The 14,833-nt window shown below is 56.2% G+C and overlaps 1 protein-coding gene across 1 annotated transcript in view; it reads left to right on the top strand.

The window, feature by feature from the left end:
* The window catches only part of CUX2 (cut like homeobox 2), a 119,622-nt gene extending 109,641 nt beyond the window's left edge, over nt 1–9,981 (top strand). Inside the window, exons 18-21 of the mRNA XM_021715288.1 lie at nt 1,417–1,686; nt 4,097–4,285; nt 5,448–5,721; nt 8,782–9,981. Coding sequence (XP_021570963.1) covers nt 1,417–1,686; nt 4,097–4,285; nt 5,448–5,721; nt 8,782–9,583 — 1,535 coding nt within the window. The 3' untranslated portion in view covers nt 9,584–9,981. The remainder of the gene's footprint in view (nt 1–1,416; nt 1,687–4,096; nt 4,286–5,447; nt 5,722–8,781) is intronic.
* Nucleotides 9,982–14,833: the final 4,852 nt, after the last annotated feature.

The raw sequence follows: 14,833 nt of genomic DNA, 5'->3' as shown, positions 1-14,833 counted from the left end.
CCCCCGTGGGGTCAGTGCAGGGGTGGCACCGCGTCTTCGATGGCCCCGCGTGGCAGAGGCAGGAACCGAGATCCACAGTCATCCACCCGTGATCACAGCCCCCGCTATTTCCCAGGCTTTTTCCTGACATATAGTCATACAAAATGTCTTAAAAATGAATGACTCATGCCTGGAATCCCAGCACTTTGGGAGGCTGAGGCGGGAGGAACCCAGAAGGGCGAGGCTGTGGCAAGTGGCGATTGTGCCACTGCACTCCAGCCTCGGCGACGGAGTGAGACTCCGACTCAAAAAAAAATCACTTGTATTCAGTTGTCTTGTTTCGATATGGACAGTTCTGCCTCTTTCTTTTCCTGTTTTGACTTTTTTAAGAAATTGAGTTAGGGTCTCGTTTTTTCCTCCAGACTAGAGTATAGTGGCACAACCATGGCTCACTGCAGACTCAATCTCCTGGGCTCAGGCAATCCTCCTGCCTAGCCTGCTGAGTAGCGGGGACTGCAGGCATGCACCACCTCCCTTGGCTAGTTTTTTATTTTTTATTTTTTGTAGAGACAAGGTCTTGTCGTGTTGCCCAGGCTGGTCTCGAACTCCTGGACTCAAGCAGTCCTCCCACCTCAGCCTCCCAAAGTGCTGGAATGACAGACGTGAGCCACCATGCCTGGCCAGTTTTGACATTTCTGAAGGCCAGAGGCCCGTTATTTTACAGATTGTCTAGTTTGGGTTGTCCAGTGCTTCCCGGTGGTTGCACTGTGTGCTTTGGGCTGGGAACACAGGAGTGACGCTGTGTCCTCCATGCATTGTGTTGGGAGGCACAGTTGTGGATCTGTCCTGTGACTAATGACGCTAACTTTGATCCTTGGTTGAGCTGGCGTCCACCAGGTCTGTGTGCTGTAAAGTGACTGTTCCCCTTTGTAATTAGTAGATATCTTGTGGGGAGACACTGGAGGCTTTGTCAATATTCTAATCATCAGCCGGGTGCGGTGTGGCTCATGCCTGTAATCCCAGCACTTTGGGAGGCCGAGGTGAAAGGATTGCCTGAGCCCACGGATTCAAAACCAACCTGGACAACATGGCAAGACCTCGTCTCTCCAAAAAATTAGCCAGGCACAGTGGTGCATGCCTGTGGCTCCAGCTACTTGGAAGGTTGAGGCGGAAGGATCGCCTGAGCCCAGCAAGTCGAGGCTGCGGTGGCCGGGAGTGTGCCACTGTACTCCAGCCTGGGCGACAGAGTGAGACTCCAACTGAAAAGAAAAATCCTAGCCCTCATCAGACTTTCTCCCCTAGTTCCAGCATCCGTGTGGTCCCTGCCTGAGCTGTCACTACGGCAATTGCCAGCACTCGGCCGTGAGAATCCAAGTGTCCCCACTCTGTGCGTGTCCGTGCCAGGGCAAGTAACGCCTCTCTCTCTGCGGCCCACAGCCAGTCCCACTGAGCCGAGGTCCTCACCGTCCCCGCCCCCGAGCCCTGCAGAGCCCGAGAAGAGCGCCCAGGAGCCCTTGAGCCTGTCCCTGGAGAGCAGCAAGGAGAATCAGCAGCCCGAGGGCCGCTCCAGCTCCGTGCTGGGCGGGAAGGTGTGCACGGGCAGCCCGGCTGCCGGGGGCATCCAAGAGATCGTGGCCATGTCCCCCGAGCTGGACACCTACTCCATCACCAAGAGAGTCAAGGAGGTCCTCACCGACAACAATCTAGGTACGGAGGATGGGGAAGGGGATTGAGAAGGCTGCCTTCCACCTCAGTCGGCTCCTATTGCCTGGCAAACAGCACCCCGTGCCGGGTGGGGTGGCACGCACCTGTAGTCCCAGCTACTCGGGAGGCTGAGGCAGGATTGCCTGAGCCCAGGAAGTTGAGACTGTGATGAACCGTGAGCATGCCACTGCACTTCAGCCTGGACAACAGAGTGAGACCTGACTTAAAAAAAATAAGAGTCCAGGCGTGGTGTTCTTCTATAATCTCAGCACTTTGGGAGGCCGAGGTGAGAGGATTGCCTGAGCCCCATGGGTTTGAGACCCACCTGGGCAACCTGGCGAGACCTCGTCTCTACACTAAGTCAAGAAAAACTAGCCAGGCATGGTGGCACAGGCCTGTAGTTCCAGCTACTTGGAAGGCTGAGGCAGAAGGATCGCCGGAGCCCAGCGGGTCGAGGCTGTGGGGGCCACGAGTGTGCTGCTGCCCTCCAGACTGGGCGACTCCAGAGTGAGACTCCGACTCAAGAAAAATAAAAGAGGGAAAAAGAGAAAGAAGAAGTGCCCGTGTGAGATCCAGGGCACCGGAGTCCCACTTGGATGTGCTGGTCAGCCCTGGGTACCCTAGACCCTGTTCAAGGCATCCGGCTCTGAGCTGGCTAGGACAGAAGGAAGGCGAATGCAGGTCTCATGGGACCTGGCGTTCTCAGTCCACAGCTCTTGACACCACCTTCCAGGGGGTTGCAAGAACCCCAGTCACGGTGGGATTCCCGCAAAGTCCTCACCCAGGGGCCCAGCAGGAAATAGGTTCTAGAGCTCTTCTCTTTCAGGATCACAGATTCCTCTGAATCATAGATGGAGGTTATACCCCAGAGGGGTGCACACACCCCCCACATTTTTCACTACCATTTATGTTATAAAAATAAGACATTCATTGTTTTAAAATACCAAACAGTACAGAAAGAAAAACCCATAGGATAAAAAGCAAAAAAAGAGACCAGTGCCTGTATTCCCAGCACTTTGGGAGGTCAAGGCAAGAGGATCACTTGAACCCAGGAGTTAAGAGACCAGCCTGGGCACATAGTGAGACCTCATCTCTACAAAAATAAAAATAAAAAGTTTCTCTGGGTGTGGTGGCATGCCCCTGTAGTTCCAGCTACTAAATCAATCCTCCCACCTCTCAGTACACTCGAGTTTTTAATGTCTTTTACACTTTCTGAACACATGCGAGAATATCTAGATACCTAATTTCTTCTCCTTTTTCTAGATAGATGAAATTATACACATGTTGTATTACAACTTGCTTTTGAAAAGTGAACACGCAGGTTCATGACCCGCCTGGGCAACTTGGCGAGACCTCATCTCTACAATAAATAAAAAATGAGCCGGGCATGGTAGCGCACGCCTGTAATTCCAGTTACTCGGAAGGCTGAGGTGGAAGGATCGCCGGAGCCCAGCAGGTCAAGGCTGTGGTGGCCGGGAGCGGCCACTGCACTCCAGTCTGGGTGACAGAGTGAGACTCCAATTCAAAAAGAAAAAAAAAAAAAAGTGAACACTATTTTGTGAGTGTTCACATTAGAATGATCATATCGTCTGCATTCTTTTTTCACTGTTGTGAAGTGTTCAGGCCTCGGTGCACTAGTTTCTTACCCAACTAATGGATGTTTTTGTTGTTTATGGTTGCCTGTTGCCTTTAAAAAAATGCTGGTGTGCACGTCTGTGCCTTTGGGCAAAGCATAGCTATCTCAGGCAGTAGAACTGCAGGAGATAAGGATCTGCACATTTGACATTTTGATGGGCCCTGTCAAATTGTCCTCCAACATGGTGACACAAACGTGTATGCATGAAATCTGCAGACAAGTTAAGAGCTCTCTGAGGAGCAAGAACCCTCTTCAGGTGAAAAAGAACTTTCGGCCGGGCTCAGTGGCTCAGTCTGTAATCCCAGCACTTTGGGAGGCCGAGGTGAGTGAATTGCCTGAGTCCGCAGGCTCAAGACCTACTCGGGCAACTTGGCGAGACCTCATCTCTACAATAAATCAAAAAATTAGCGTGGTAGCACGCTCCTGTAGTTCCAGCTACTTGGAAGGCTGAGGCAGAAGGATCGCCGGAGCCCAGCAGGTCAAGGCTGCGGTGGCCGGGAGTGTGCCACTGCACTCCAGTCTGGACAATGGAGTGAGACTCCAACTCAAAAAAAGCAAGAAAGAAAAAGAACGTTCGCTGGGCTGTCTGGCCCTGTTCCCCAGATCCCTTTGGCACACAGATTTCCCCTCCTGGTCTCACGGGGTGTGGGCTCCCCCGTGTCCCTGGCCCTCCCTTCCCAGCTAGCAGAGATGGTCCCTGGGCTCTCTGCCACGTCTCTCCTAGGGGCAGGCGTCTCTGCCCAGCCCAGGCTAACAGTCGCCTCCGCCTGTCCGCAGGGCAGCGGCTGTTTGGGGAGAGCATTCTGGGGCTGACGCAGGGCTCCGTGTCCGACCTGCTGTCCCGGCCCAAACCCTGGCACAAGCTGAGCCTGAAGGGGCGGGAGCCCTTTGTCCGCATGCAGCTGTGGCTTAATGACCCCCACAATGTGGAGAAGCTGAGGGACATGAAGAAGCTGGAGAAGAAAGGTGAGACATGGGCAGGGGATGGGCTGGACCCTGGGGACTCCGAGTCTGTCCTCAGAGGTTCCCCTGGGAACCGTTTCCAGGGCCCTGACAGTCCAGTCTCAGCCTGGTATGGGCCTCCTTGAAAACAGCTGTCCCGAAGGATTGAAAGCAGTTAAAATATTTACAGCTGGGCATGGGTGCACACTTATAGTCCCAGGTACTTGGGAGGCCAAGGTGGGAGGATCGTCTGGGCCCGAGAATTTGAGACCATCTTGGGCAACATAGCGAGACCCCCATCTCGAAGGAAGGAAGGAAGCCAGTCAGCCAGCCAGACAGGTGTGGTGGCGCATGCCTGTAGTCCCAGCTACCCGGGAGGCCGAGGCAGAAAGATCACTTGAGCCCAAGAAATCAAGACCAGCTTGGGCAACATAGTGAGACCCCCTCGGGAAGGAAAGAAGGAAGGGGTGGTGGTGCATGCCTTGTAGTCCCAGCTACTTGGGAGACCAAGGCGGAAGGATCACTTGAGTCCAAGAATTCCATGGGCAGCATAGCAAGACTCCCCCGTCTCTTAAAAAAAAATAATAAATGAAGCTGGGCACGGTGGTTCAAGCCTGTAATCCCAGCACCTTGGGAGACAGAGGCGAGAGGATTGCCCAAGCTCAGGGATTTGAGAACAGCCTGAGCAACATGGTGAGACCTTGTGTCTACAATCAATCAAAAATTAGCCAGACGTGGTGGCACATGCCTGTGGTTCCAGCTACTTGGAAGGCTGAGGCCAAAGGATCGCCCGAGTCCAGCAGGTTGAGCTTGCGGTGGCCGTGAGCGTGTCACTGCCCTCCAGCCTGGACGACAGAGTGAGACTCCAACTCAAATAAATAAATGAGAAACACCAGGCGTGGTGGCATGCGCCTGTGGTCCCTACTACTCGGGAAGCCGAGGCGGGAGGGTCACGGCAGGCAGCTCAGGAGTTGGAGAACGTGGCGAGCCCTGCAGCTGCCACTGCCCTCCAGCCTGGGCCACAGAGCAAGATCCTGCCTCCAAAAGCAAATCGGTGATGACACAGCAAAGAGGGCAAGGAGGGGGAGAGAGCAGAGGGGCTGGGTGGGAAGGTGGGTCGGCGTCTGCCAGGGCGCAGGCAGGGTGGCCACGGCCCCCTCAGCCTGCCGCCTCCCTCCCCGCCCAGCCTACCTGAAGCGCCGGTACGGCCTCATCAGCACGGGCTCAGACAGCGAGTCCCCAGCCCCGCGCTCCGAGTGCCCCAGCCCCTGCCTGCAGCCGCAGGAGCTGAGCCTGCTGCAGGTGAAGAAGCCGCGGGTGGTGCTGGCGCCCGAGGAGAAGGCGGCGCTGCGGAGGGCCTACCAGCTGGAGCCTTACCCCTCGCAGCAGACCATCGAGCTCCTGTCCTTCCAGCTCAACCTCAAGACCAACACCGTCATCAACTGGTTCCACAACTACAGGTGGGAAGGTGGCCGCGTGGGGGAGGCCCTGGGAGGCTGCCCAGAGGGGGCGCAGACAGGCCTGCGGGGACCCCACCTCTGCCCTTCCAGTCTCACTCTCCCAACCTGTGAAGTGGGAACGGCCGGGCGCGGTGGCTCAAGCCTGTCATCCCAGCACTTCGGGAGGCCGAGGCGAGAGGCTTGCCTGAGCCCGGGGGCTTTGAGACCAGCCTGGGCAACTTGGCAAGACCTCGACTCTGCAATAAAGAGAAAAAAAAAAAAAAAACTCGCCAGGCATGGTGGGGCACACCTGTAGTTCCAGCTACTTGGAAGGCTGAGGCGGAAGGAAGGATGGCTGGAGCCCAGCAGGTTGACACTGGGGTGGCCGTAAGCGTGCCACTGCACTCTGGCCTGGGCGACGGAGTGAGACTCCGACTCAAGGAAAAAAGGAAAGGGATAGCCAGTCTGGGCAACACAGCGAGACCCAATCTTTACAAAAAATAAAGAAATCAGCTGGGCATGGTGGCATGCACCTGTCTTCCCACCTACTCGAAAGGCCGAGGAGGGAGGATCGCCTGAACCCAGAAGGTTGAGGCTGCCACAGAACTTGGGCCACAGAGCAACTCCGAGTCAAAAAAAGAAATAAAAATAAATCAAGTGGGGACCATACAGGCTCTGCTTCGCAGAGCTGTCCTGAGGCCTGGCTGGACCGGCGTATCCACATAAATACCTGGCTCGCGGTGTGTGGCAGGCATGGATGTTACGATCGGCATTGTTTTTAGTATCACCTGCAAGGCTGTCTGGGGCCTGGGCCTGAGGAACCCCAGCCACCCGCTGAGCCTCGGGCTGAGCCCCTGATTTGGGGCTCCTGGCCCCTCCCACCCCCAAGGCCAGAGGGGAATAGGCGGTCCCTCCCTCTGTGGCCTCATAGTCACTGGCCTGCGGGCAGCTGGGCTTCCTGGGAGGTGAGTCTGGGGCTCCAGGGGCCTTCGGGGACCATCCCCTGCCCAGTGCCCAGAGCAGGAAATGCCTCTGGTGCCCATGCATCTCCGGGTGGAAAATCCATCCAGCTGTTCCAGGGTGGGGGGGAGGTCTCCTGCTCCCCAAGAGAGGGGAGCACACAGGCCCTCCTGGGGATCGGGCACGCAGGCCTGGGCTCCAGCCCCCCTCGGCCGCATGGCCTTGGGCCCGCCCTTCTGCTTCCTGGTCTCATCCTTCCTTCACAAGCAAGGAGTCGGTGCCCGTCCCACAGTGCTCACTTGCAGGTCAGATGAGATAACATGGGTGTAGACAGTATAGCGTGGCTTCAGCCAGCTCAGCCCAGAGCCTGCGAGAGGACGGGGAACAGGCCCTTCAAGCCTCCTCCCTCCTCCCCTTCCTGAAGGATCTGGGGACATCTTCTCTCCTCACATTCCCCATAGGAGCTGAGCGCTCCATTACTGTCCAGCATATTCATTCAACAAACATTTCTAGCAGATGCCGCATGAGCCAAGGTCTGGAGGTGGGGGGATCAGAGCCATTATCCCTGCCCTTAATGGGCCTGTAGTCAGGAACTGCGTCTTCCCACCATGACCTAATAAATGCTGCAAAACAACAAGAAGCAAGGGGTGGCATTCGAGCTGGGTTTTGAAGGATGAATAAGCACTTTTGCCAAGGAGCAGAGAGATTTCCACTCTCAACAAGTGGTAACTACAGAAGAATACAGTCTTTCATTCTCTGTACCAGGCACCATGGAGAACTGGGCACAGTCCCTGCCCTTAGGTTCTTTGCAAGATCTGGGAAAGGTGAACAACAGGCTGTCTTAAGGGGGAAAATCGCCAAGGAGGCCCGGCTTTAGGTCTGGGAGTCAGGAGTTAAAAAGACTAGCTTATGCTAGGGTGTGGATGAATGACTGCCTCACATTGATACATGGTCTCGCATGGATACAGAGCCCTACACATGGTCAGCACTGGGTTCCATGTTGGCAACTGTCCTCTAGAACTGCTAGGTGTCGGATAGCAATTTTTTTTTTTGAGTTGGAGTCTCACTCCATTGCTCAGACTGGAGTGCAGTGGCACTCTCCCAGCCACTGCAGCCTGGACCTGCTGGCTCCAGCGATCCTTCCACCTCAGGCTTCTAAGTAGCTGGAACTACAGGCACATGTCACCACACCCGGCTTGGATAGTAATAAAAGATGGCTCATGGCCAGGCGTGGTGGCTCATGCCTGTAAGCCCAGCGCTTTGGGAGGTGGAGGCAAGAGGATTGCCTCAGCCCATGGGTTTGAGACCAGCCTGGGCAACACGGTGAGACCTCGTCTCTACAATAAATCAAAAAATTAGCCAGGCGTGGTGGCACACACCTGTAGTTCCAGCTACTTGGAAGGCTGAGGTGGAAGGATCGCCTGAGCCCAGGAGGTTGAGGCTCTGGTGAGCTGTGATCATGCCACTGCACTCCAGCCTGGGCGATGGAGTGAGATTGCGACTTGGGGAAAAAAAATAGGTCAGGTGTATTGGCTCACACCTGTAATCCCAGCACTTTGGAAGGCCAAAGCAAGAGGCTCACTTGAGGCCAGCCTAAGCAACACAGCGAGGCACCGTCTCTACAGAGAAAAAAATTACTAAAAATAAGCAGATGAAATTAATCACAACAGTATATTTTATTTAGCCCAATATATCCAAATACAGCCATTGGAACATGTAATCAATATGACGTTATTGATGAGCTCCATCTGGACTGGCCACATCCTAAGTGCTCAAGACCCACACGTGCCATTGGCTACTGTGCTGAACAGCACAGGTCTAGGTCAGGAGCTTTGGAGTCCAACAGTTCCAAGTTCAAGGCCCGGCTCTGCCACTTAATAGCTTATGACCCAGAGCAAGAGGCTTAACATCTCTGAGCCCTGTTCCTCCGCTGGGGGTAGAGAGGATGCTGGCACCCACCTTGTAGGGTTGTCAAGTGACTTAACAAGATGGTGCATGAAAGGAGGCTGAGCACCTTGGGAGCCCCAGGGTGGTGGGTGGGGTCAAGATGCCACGCAGTGGATGGAGTCCAGGGCTGCTGGGGGCCGTGCAGCCCCAGGCTCACCGCCGTCTCTGCCCCAGGTCCCGCATGCGCCGGGAGATGTTGGTGGAGGGGACCCAGGACGAGCCAGACCTCGACCTGAGTGGGGGTCCTGGAATCCTGCCACCCGGCCACTCGCACCCGGAGCCTACCCCGCAGAGCCCTGACTCTGAGGTGGAGGAGCAGAAGCCCGCTGTGCAGGACCTGGAACTCCAGGAGGTCTCTGAGGAGAACGACGTGGCCCCAGACGCCCAGGACACCACCCGGGTGAGGATCAAGCAAGAGCAGACCGAGGAGGACACAGAGGTGGGGACGGGCAGCCAGCCCCAGGACTCAGGGCAGCTGGACCAGGGCCAGGGGTCCCCCAAAGAGGAGCATCCTGACCCTCCCAGTCACGACGGACCCCCAGAAGTGGCCCCAGGGCCCCTCCTTCCGGGTGGAGCCACCCCCGACTGCCCCTTGATCCAGCCCCCCCAGGAGAGCGAGGCCGGGGAGCGGCTCCACCCGGACCCTCTGAGCTTTAAGGCGGCCTCGGAGTCCTCACGCTGCAGCCTGGAGGTGTCACTGAACTCGCCCTCAGCCGCCTCCTCGCCAGGCCTCATGATGTCGGTGTCACCCGTCCCGTCCTCCTCAGCCCCCATCTCCCCTTCCCCACCCGGCGCCCCCCCTGCCAAAGTGCCGAGTGCCAGCCCCACCGCCGACACAGCCGGGGCCCTGCACCCCAGCGCCAAGGTGAACCCCAACTTGCAGCGGCGGCACGAGAAGATGGCCAACCTGAACAGCATCATCTACCGACTGGAGAGGGCCGCCAATCGGGAGGAGGCCCTGGAGTGGGAGTTCTGAAGGCAGGGGTGAGGGGGCCAGGGACATACGCCGGTGACCACCTTCCTCCTCTCACTCACTCTCCCGGACGTGACCGGGCGAGGGCGGGAGGAGCCATCCGCGGACATGTGGACAGCAATGTTATGCCGTTTACAGTTTTTGTTGTAATTCTAGTCCTGTGACATTGCGAGGGAGCAGGTGGGTCCGGTGCCATGGCTTCCTCTTTTCCACACCCCTAGCCCCAGGGATCCCAGGAATCCTGCCCCTCCTCTGCACCCTGGCCTCCCCCTCCCCCTGCAGGAGGCGGAAGCAAAATGGCGCCACCTTTTCACCTGAAAACTCCAAACTCTTTTAGAAAAATTAAATAAATATTTATAGACCTCTTTTAGATATTTTAATAAAGGATCCTTTGGAATTTATTCCCAGCTGATGCTGTTTTGATATTACAGAGAGTTATAAAATCAGGATGCTGTCACAACTGTCGCGAAGTATACACTGAAGTTGTGTCGTTTTTGCCACTAGATGAGATTAAACGAAGACAATTGTTCAAAGCCATCACAAAACACTATAAGACTGACCAAAATCTAGATAACCTCTGAACCGCGGCTTTTCCACACCTGTCTGTGAGAGACAGCACCTTGCTCCCACCCTACAGGCAACCAGGCCGAACAGAGAAAGTCCGAAAGACTCTAAACAAAGCCCCGACACCGCTGAGGATGTGTGTCATCCCAGTGGCCTGTCTCTCAACCTTGATCACCCAGAACGTCCCATGCTGTTGTAAGCGTTAAAGAGGGGCAGGCTGAGGCCTGACATCCACACAGATGTAGTATGGTCCAGGACAAACTGACACCCCCTCGAGCCAGAGACTTGGGGGCCAGGAGGTCGGCCATCCATCTTGTCAGCCGTCGACAGGATGCGTCCAGATCCTCCGGAAAGCTGGGCATGGGCAGGTGCTTGGAGCGTGACACCAGAGCGACCCCATTCCCCACGTGAATCGTGGCCACAACCCACGTGGAAGCATGGAGGTTTCAGCCTAAGACTGTGGCCGCCATCTCCCTCCCCTGGTGTTTTCCGGAAGTGACCGTGGGCCAAAAAGTCGATTCAATACCCCAGCTTCCCCTCTCGCCATCCTCCCTCCGAGGTGACCCTGGTGCTGTTTCTGGAAGGTGTGTGCGGCTCCAAGTCCATGTAGAACTCTGGAAGACCAAGTTCACCGCAGCATGTCCGCCGTATCCCAGTCTCCAAGTCTTCCTCCTCCCTTCCAACGCATGACCTGTTGGGGGCAGAGGCCGCACCCAACTCAGGAGCCCTTCCTCCACTGTCTCCGCCATGGCTTCTAGGGAGAGAGTTCCCACTGGGGATGGAATGGCCGCCATATTGGTTGTTGAGTCTCTCTCCCTTGTTTTTATTGCTTTTGCTCTTTCATACTCTCCAAACGGGGTCACTCTCTAGAAAGAAGATGAAAAGGCGACCGTACACCAATGCCAACCCAATGCCCGGAGGAGAGATGGCCGATGGAGGTTTCAGGGATGCCATGAGCATTTCACAACTCGATGGGCAAACACCGGCACCGAGAAGGGGCCGGGTAAGAACCGTTCCAGAAAGCCCAGTTCTCCGCACCCAGCCGAGCTCTAGTCTCCCCACGAGATGGCCACAATCCTGGGGGAGAAACTCCTTTTCCACACACCCAGGCTATGCATTGAAGTTTTCCTCGTGCGCATTTTTATCCAGATGAAGGTATTTTTATATTTTGACATTAGGAAACAGTGACCAATTTTCAGAGTCATCAAATCTGGAACAAACGAGATGTCTCCCCTCGGCCACCATGACCTTGCTGCAGTTGAGACAACCATGTGGGGCATGCCACGTTCTACTGTCGAAACCAACACAACATTGAGATCCAGGCTCAGGCGCAGACTCGAGGCCCAGAGAACTGACCGAGGCTTTAGGGTGACGAGATTTGACAAAGCACTTAGTCGAGTCTTTTGAACACAGAAATCCTGTTGTGCTTAAAGCTAGTAGAGCTGTGAACAGCTCTGTCAGGTTCGCGTCTTATGACGGTAAAAACAAAAACAAACACATACAAAAACGCCACCAACCGTTTCTACGAGAGATTGATGAACTTTGTTTAAAATTTAAAAAAAAAAGGAACACGTTCTGTAAACAAGTCGCTAAATACAGAATTGTATAATAATCACAGGCGTCCTGCTTCTTTGTTCTGGGGCTAGGAGTGAAAATGGGGGGGTCAGATCTGGCCCTCGGAGGTGTTTTACCAAATGGTATTTTTAAAGGCTAGTTTTAAGATTGTCTGCCGACATTAAAATATGGGGGAATGTCACCTAAGGATTGTAGTTACTGAAGGTGAGGTGGCGTGCGCCTGTACTTTGAGTCTGACCGATTGAGGCCAGGAGGTCAGGGACGCGGTGAGCTATGATCATGCCACTGCACGCTAGCCTGGGTGACAGCGAGACACTGTCTCTAAATAAAAAAAGAAAGCAAAAAACTACAATCACTGGCTTCTGTTGAAAATAGTTAAGACCTGGCCATACCAGGCCACACTCCCACGTGACAAGCGCTGCTGAGGAGTGGCCGGCCACCTTTAGACGGGGCATATGCCCATGACTCGCCTTGGTCCCACCTGTGCCGCCCGCCCCGTGGACCTCTGGGTTGGAACCTGTGCCTTGTGTCCACCCTGCAGCAGGGGGCACGCTGGTTGGACTCCGGGGCCTGGTATTAAGAAATCAAGATTGCACTCTCCACCCAACCCCCATCACTGACCGACAGCCCACGGCCCTGGGGTGGGAGCAGTCAGGGCCTGGCCTCGCGATGGGAAAATGCCAGGGACTTCCTGGTGACCACGTGGCATCGCCCCTTTCCAGGAATATCACTGGGGCCTCTGTCTCCTCATCTGTGAGACGGGGGCATCGCAGTGGCCGGCTCGGGCAGACGTTCTGGAGGGGCGCCATAATGGTGCGTGGCATGTCACGACATGACGAGCCCTTGGCGTGGGAGGTGGGTGCGTTCTTTTCCCCGTGAGCATGAGTGTCCATGTGTCAGACTGCACGGGGCTTTCTGTGTGTGTGTCCCTCCGTGGGGAGAGTCCCCAAAGTAGCCCCAAACATGACTCACCCATGAGCCAGGGCCGCGTGGCGTCCACCCACACCTTCCCCTCTGGAAACCTTCCGATGGCTCCAGTTTTTCTGTGTGTCCTTATGGTGGGAATAAACAGTCACCCGCCTCGCTTGGCGACTGGCCTAGGGGCCCAGCGGGACGGCCCCTGGATGCCTGGACACCCATCACAGGGAGGGGGAGCGGGTAACAGGCAGGCGCTGTCCTCAGAGTCGGGCAGAGGGCAGGTGTCGAGGCCGGACTGCCTGGGTTCGGTGCCTCGGGCCTAAACCACCCTGTGCCTCGGTTTCCCCAGCTGTAAAGTCAGGGTGATGGTGATGGCACCTCGTTCACAAGGTGGTTGTAAAGATTCGAATTAAAGCCAAGGACTGGCCCAGCAGACTCCCAGTTCACAGCTCTCGAGAAGGTCAGAGGTCAGGAGTCCCAAGGATGTGACCCACAGGGGGGCGTGAGGGCAGGGGACTCTGGCACACAGAAGCCACCTGAGACCCTGAGGAAGCAGGTGGCCCCAGGGATTGGAGCCCCTTCCAGGTGTAGACCTGTGTCTGCCGTCCCTTCCCTGGAGCAGACATGCAGCAAAAACACAGGAGTGTGAATTCCGAACTGGCTATAGGGGACAATGGAGGAACTAGAGAGGGATGAGAAGCCAGGAAGGCTTCCAGGAGGAGGTGGCTCTGCGTCAGGGGACAGAGAAGAGCAGAGAGCTGAGTTGGGGGCAACTAGGCCCTGTTCATCCGGCTAATAAGCATTTATTGAGCACCTACTGTTTGCTCAGTGCTTTCATGGGGGAAAGGGAGGAGGCCATGAGAGCACAAGTACTGGGGTCCAGGAAGGCTTTCTGGAGGCGGGGCCATCTCAGCAGACCCCTGAGTGATGATGAGAGAAAGGAGACAGAGGAGGCTTACAGCGGGAACAGCAGGCAAGAACCTGGGGGCTTGGGGAGGTGACATAGGGGAGGGGAGGAAGAATGGGCCCAGTTTTGAAGCACCATGGGGCATGGCGGGAGATATGCCTTTCTCTCCAGGGCACTGGGGAACCACGGAGGTGTGAGGCAGGGGCTGCTGTGTCAGACTCTACTCTCAGGAGGCGCAGAGGCTCCATCTGCCTGGCAGAAGCAGGCCCTGGGTCTGGGCCTCCTGCCCGCCTCCTCCTAGTTTAGCTCCTCCCACCCGGCCAGCAGTCAGTCACCTGCCGAGGGACAAGGAAGCCGAGCCTCCTAGGTGACTGGCCCGTGGCTCAGTCATTCTTTTTTTTTTTGAGTTGGAGTCACTCTGTCGCCCAGACTGGAGCGCAGCGGCCACTCCCGGCCACCGCAGCCTCGACCCGCTGGGCTCCGGCGATCCTTCCGCCTCAGCCTTCCGAGTAGCTGGAACTACAGGCGCGCTACCACGCCCGGCTCATTTTTGATTTACTGTAGAGATGAGGTCTCGCCAATTTGCCGAGGCGGGTCTCAAACCCACAGGCTCAGGCAATCCACTCACCCCAGCCTCTCAAAGGCGCGGGATTACAGGCTGAGCCACCGAGCCCGGCCATTCTTTTTTATTTATTTATTTTTGAGTCAGAGTCTCACTCTGACACCCAGGCTGGAGTGCAGGGGCACGCTCAGGGCCACCGCAGCCTCCACCTGCTGGGCTCCGGCGATCTTTCCGCCTCAGCCTTCCAAGTAGCTGGAGCCACAGGCATGCATTACCACGCTCGGCTAATTTTTTGATTTATTGTCAAGACGAGTTCTCGCCAAGTTGCCCAGGCTGGTCTCGAACCCCTGGACTCAGGTAATCCTCTCGCCTCCGCCTCCCAAAGTGCTGGGATTACAGGCATGAGCCACCGTGCCCAGGAACTCAGTTATACTAAAGGATCAGCTCTCAGCAAGGGACAAGGTTCTGTTGCTATGGAAACCGTCTGCCGGTGCGAGGTTGCTGAGGCCGCCCCTCCAAGCCCAAGGGGCTGGGGTCAGCCAGTGACCTTGACCGGGAACTCCTAATTCCAGGTCCATCTCTCGTTTGCACACAACGAGGGATGGGGCAGTGGAGCCCAGTGGTCCGTGATCTTCTCCAGCCCCCCAGGGCAGAGGCGGGAAACCGGCTTTGAGCTGGGCCTGGCCTGGGTGCGGGTCCCCACGACCAGGTGGCCCTGGAGCCCTTC

The sequence above is a fragment of the Carlito syrichta genome, unplaced genomic scaffold (genome assembly GCF_000164805.1).
Source record: "Carlito syrichta isolate Samal-C Ts95f unplaced genomic scaffold, Tarsius_syrichta-2.0.1 Scaffold306952, whole genome shotgun sequence".
In the NCBI taxonomy this organism is placed as follows: domain Eukaryota; kingdom Metazoa; phylum Chordata; class Mammalia; order Primates; family Tarsiidae; genus Carlito; species Carlito syrichta.
The sequence above is the reverse complement of the archived record's forward strand: the minus strand, read 5'-3'. Positions and strand labels throughout refer to the sequence as shown.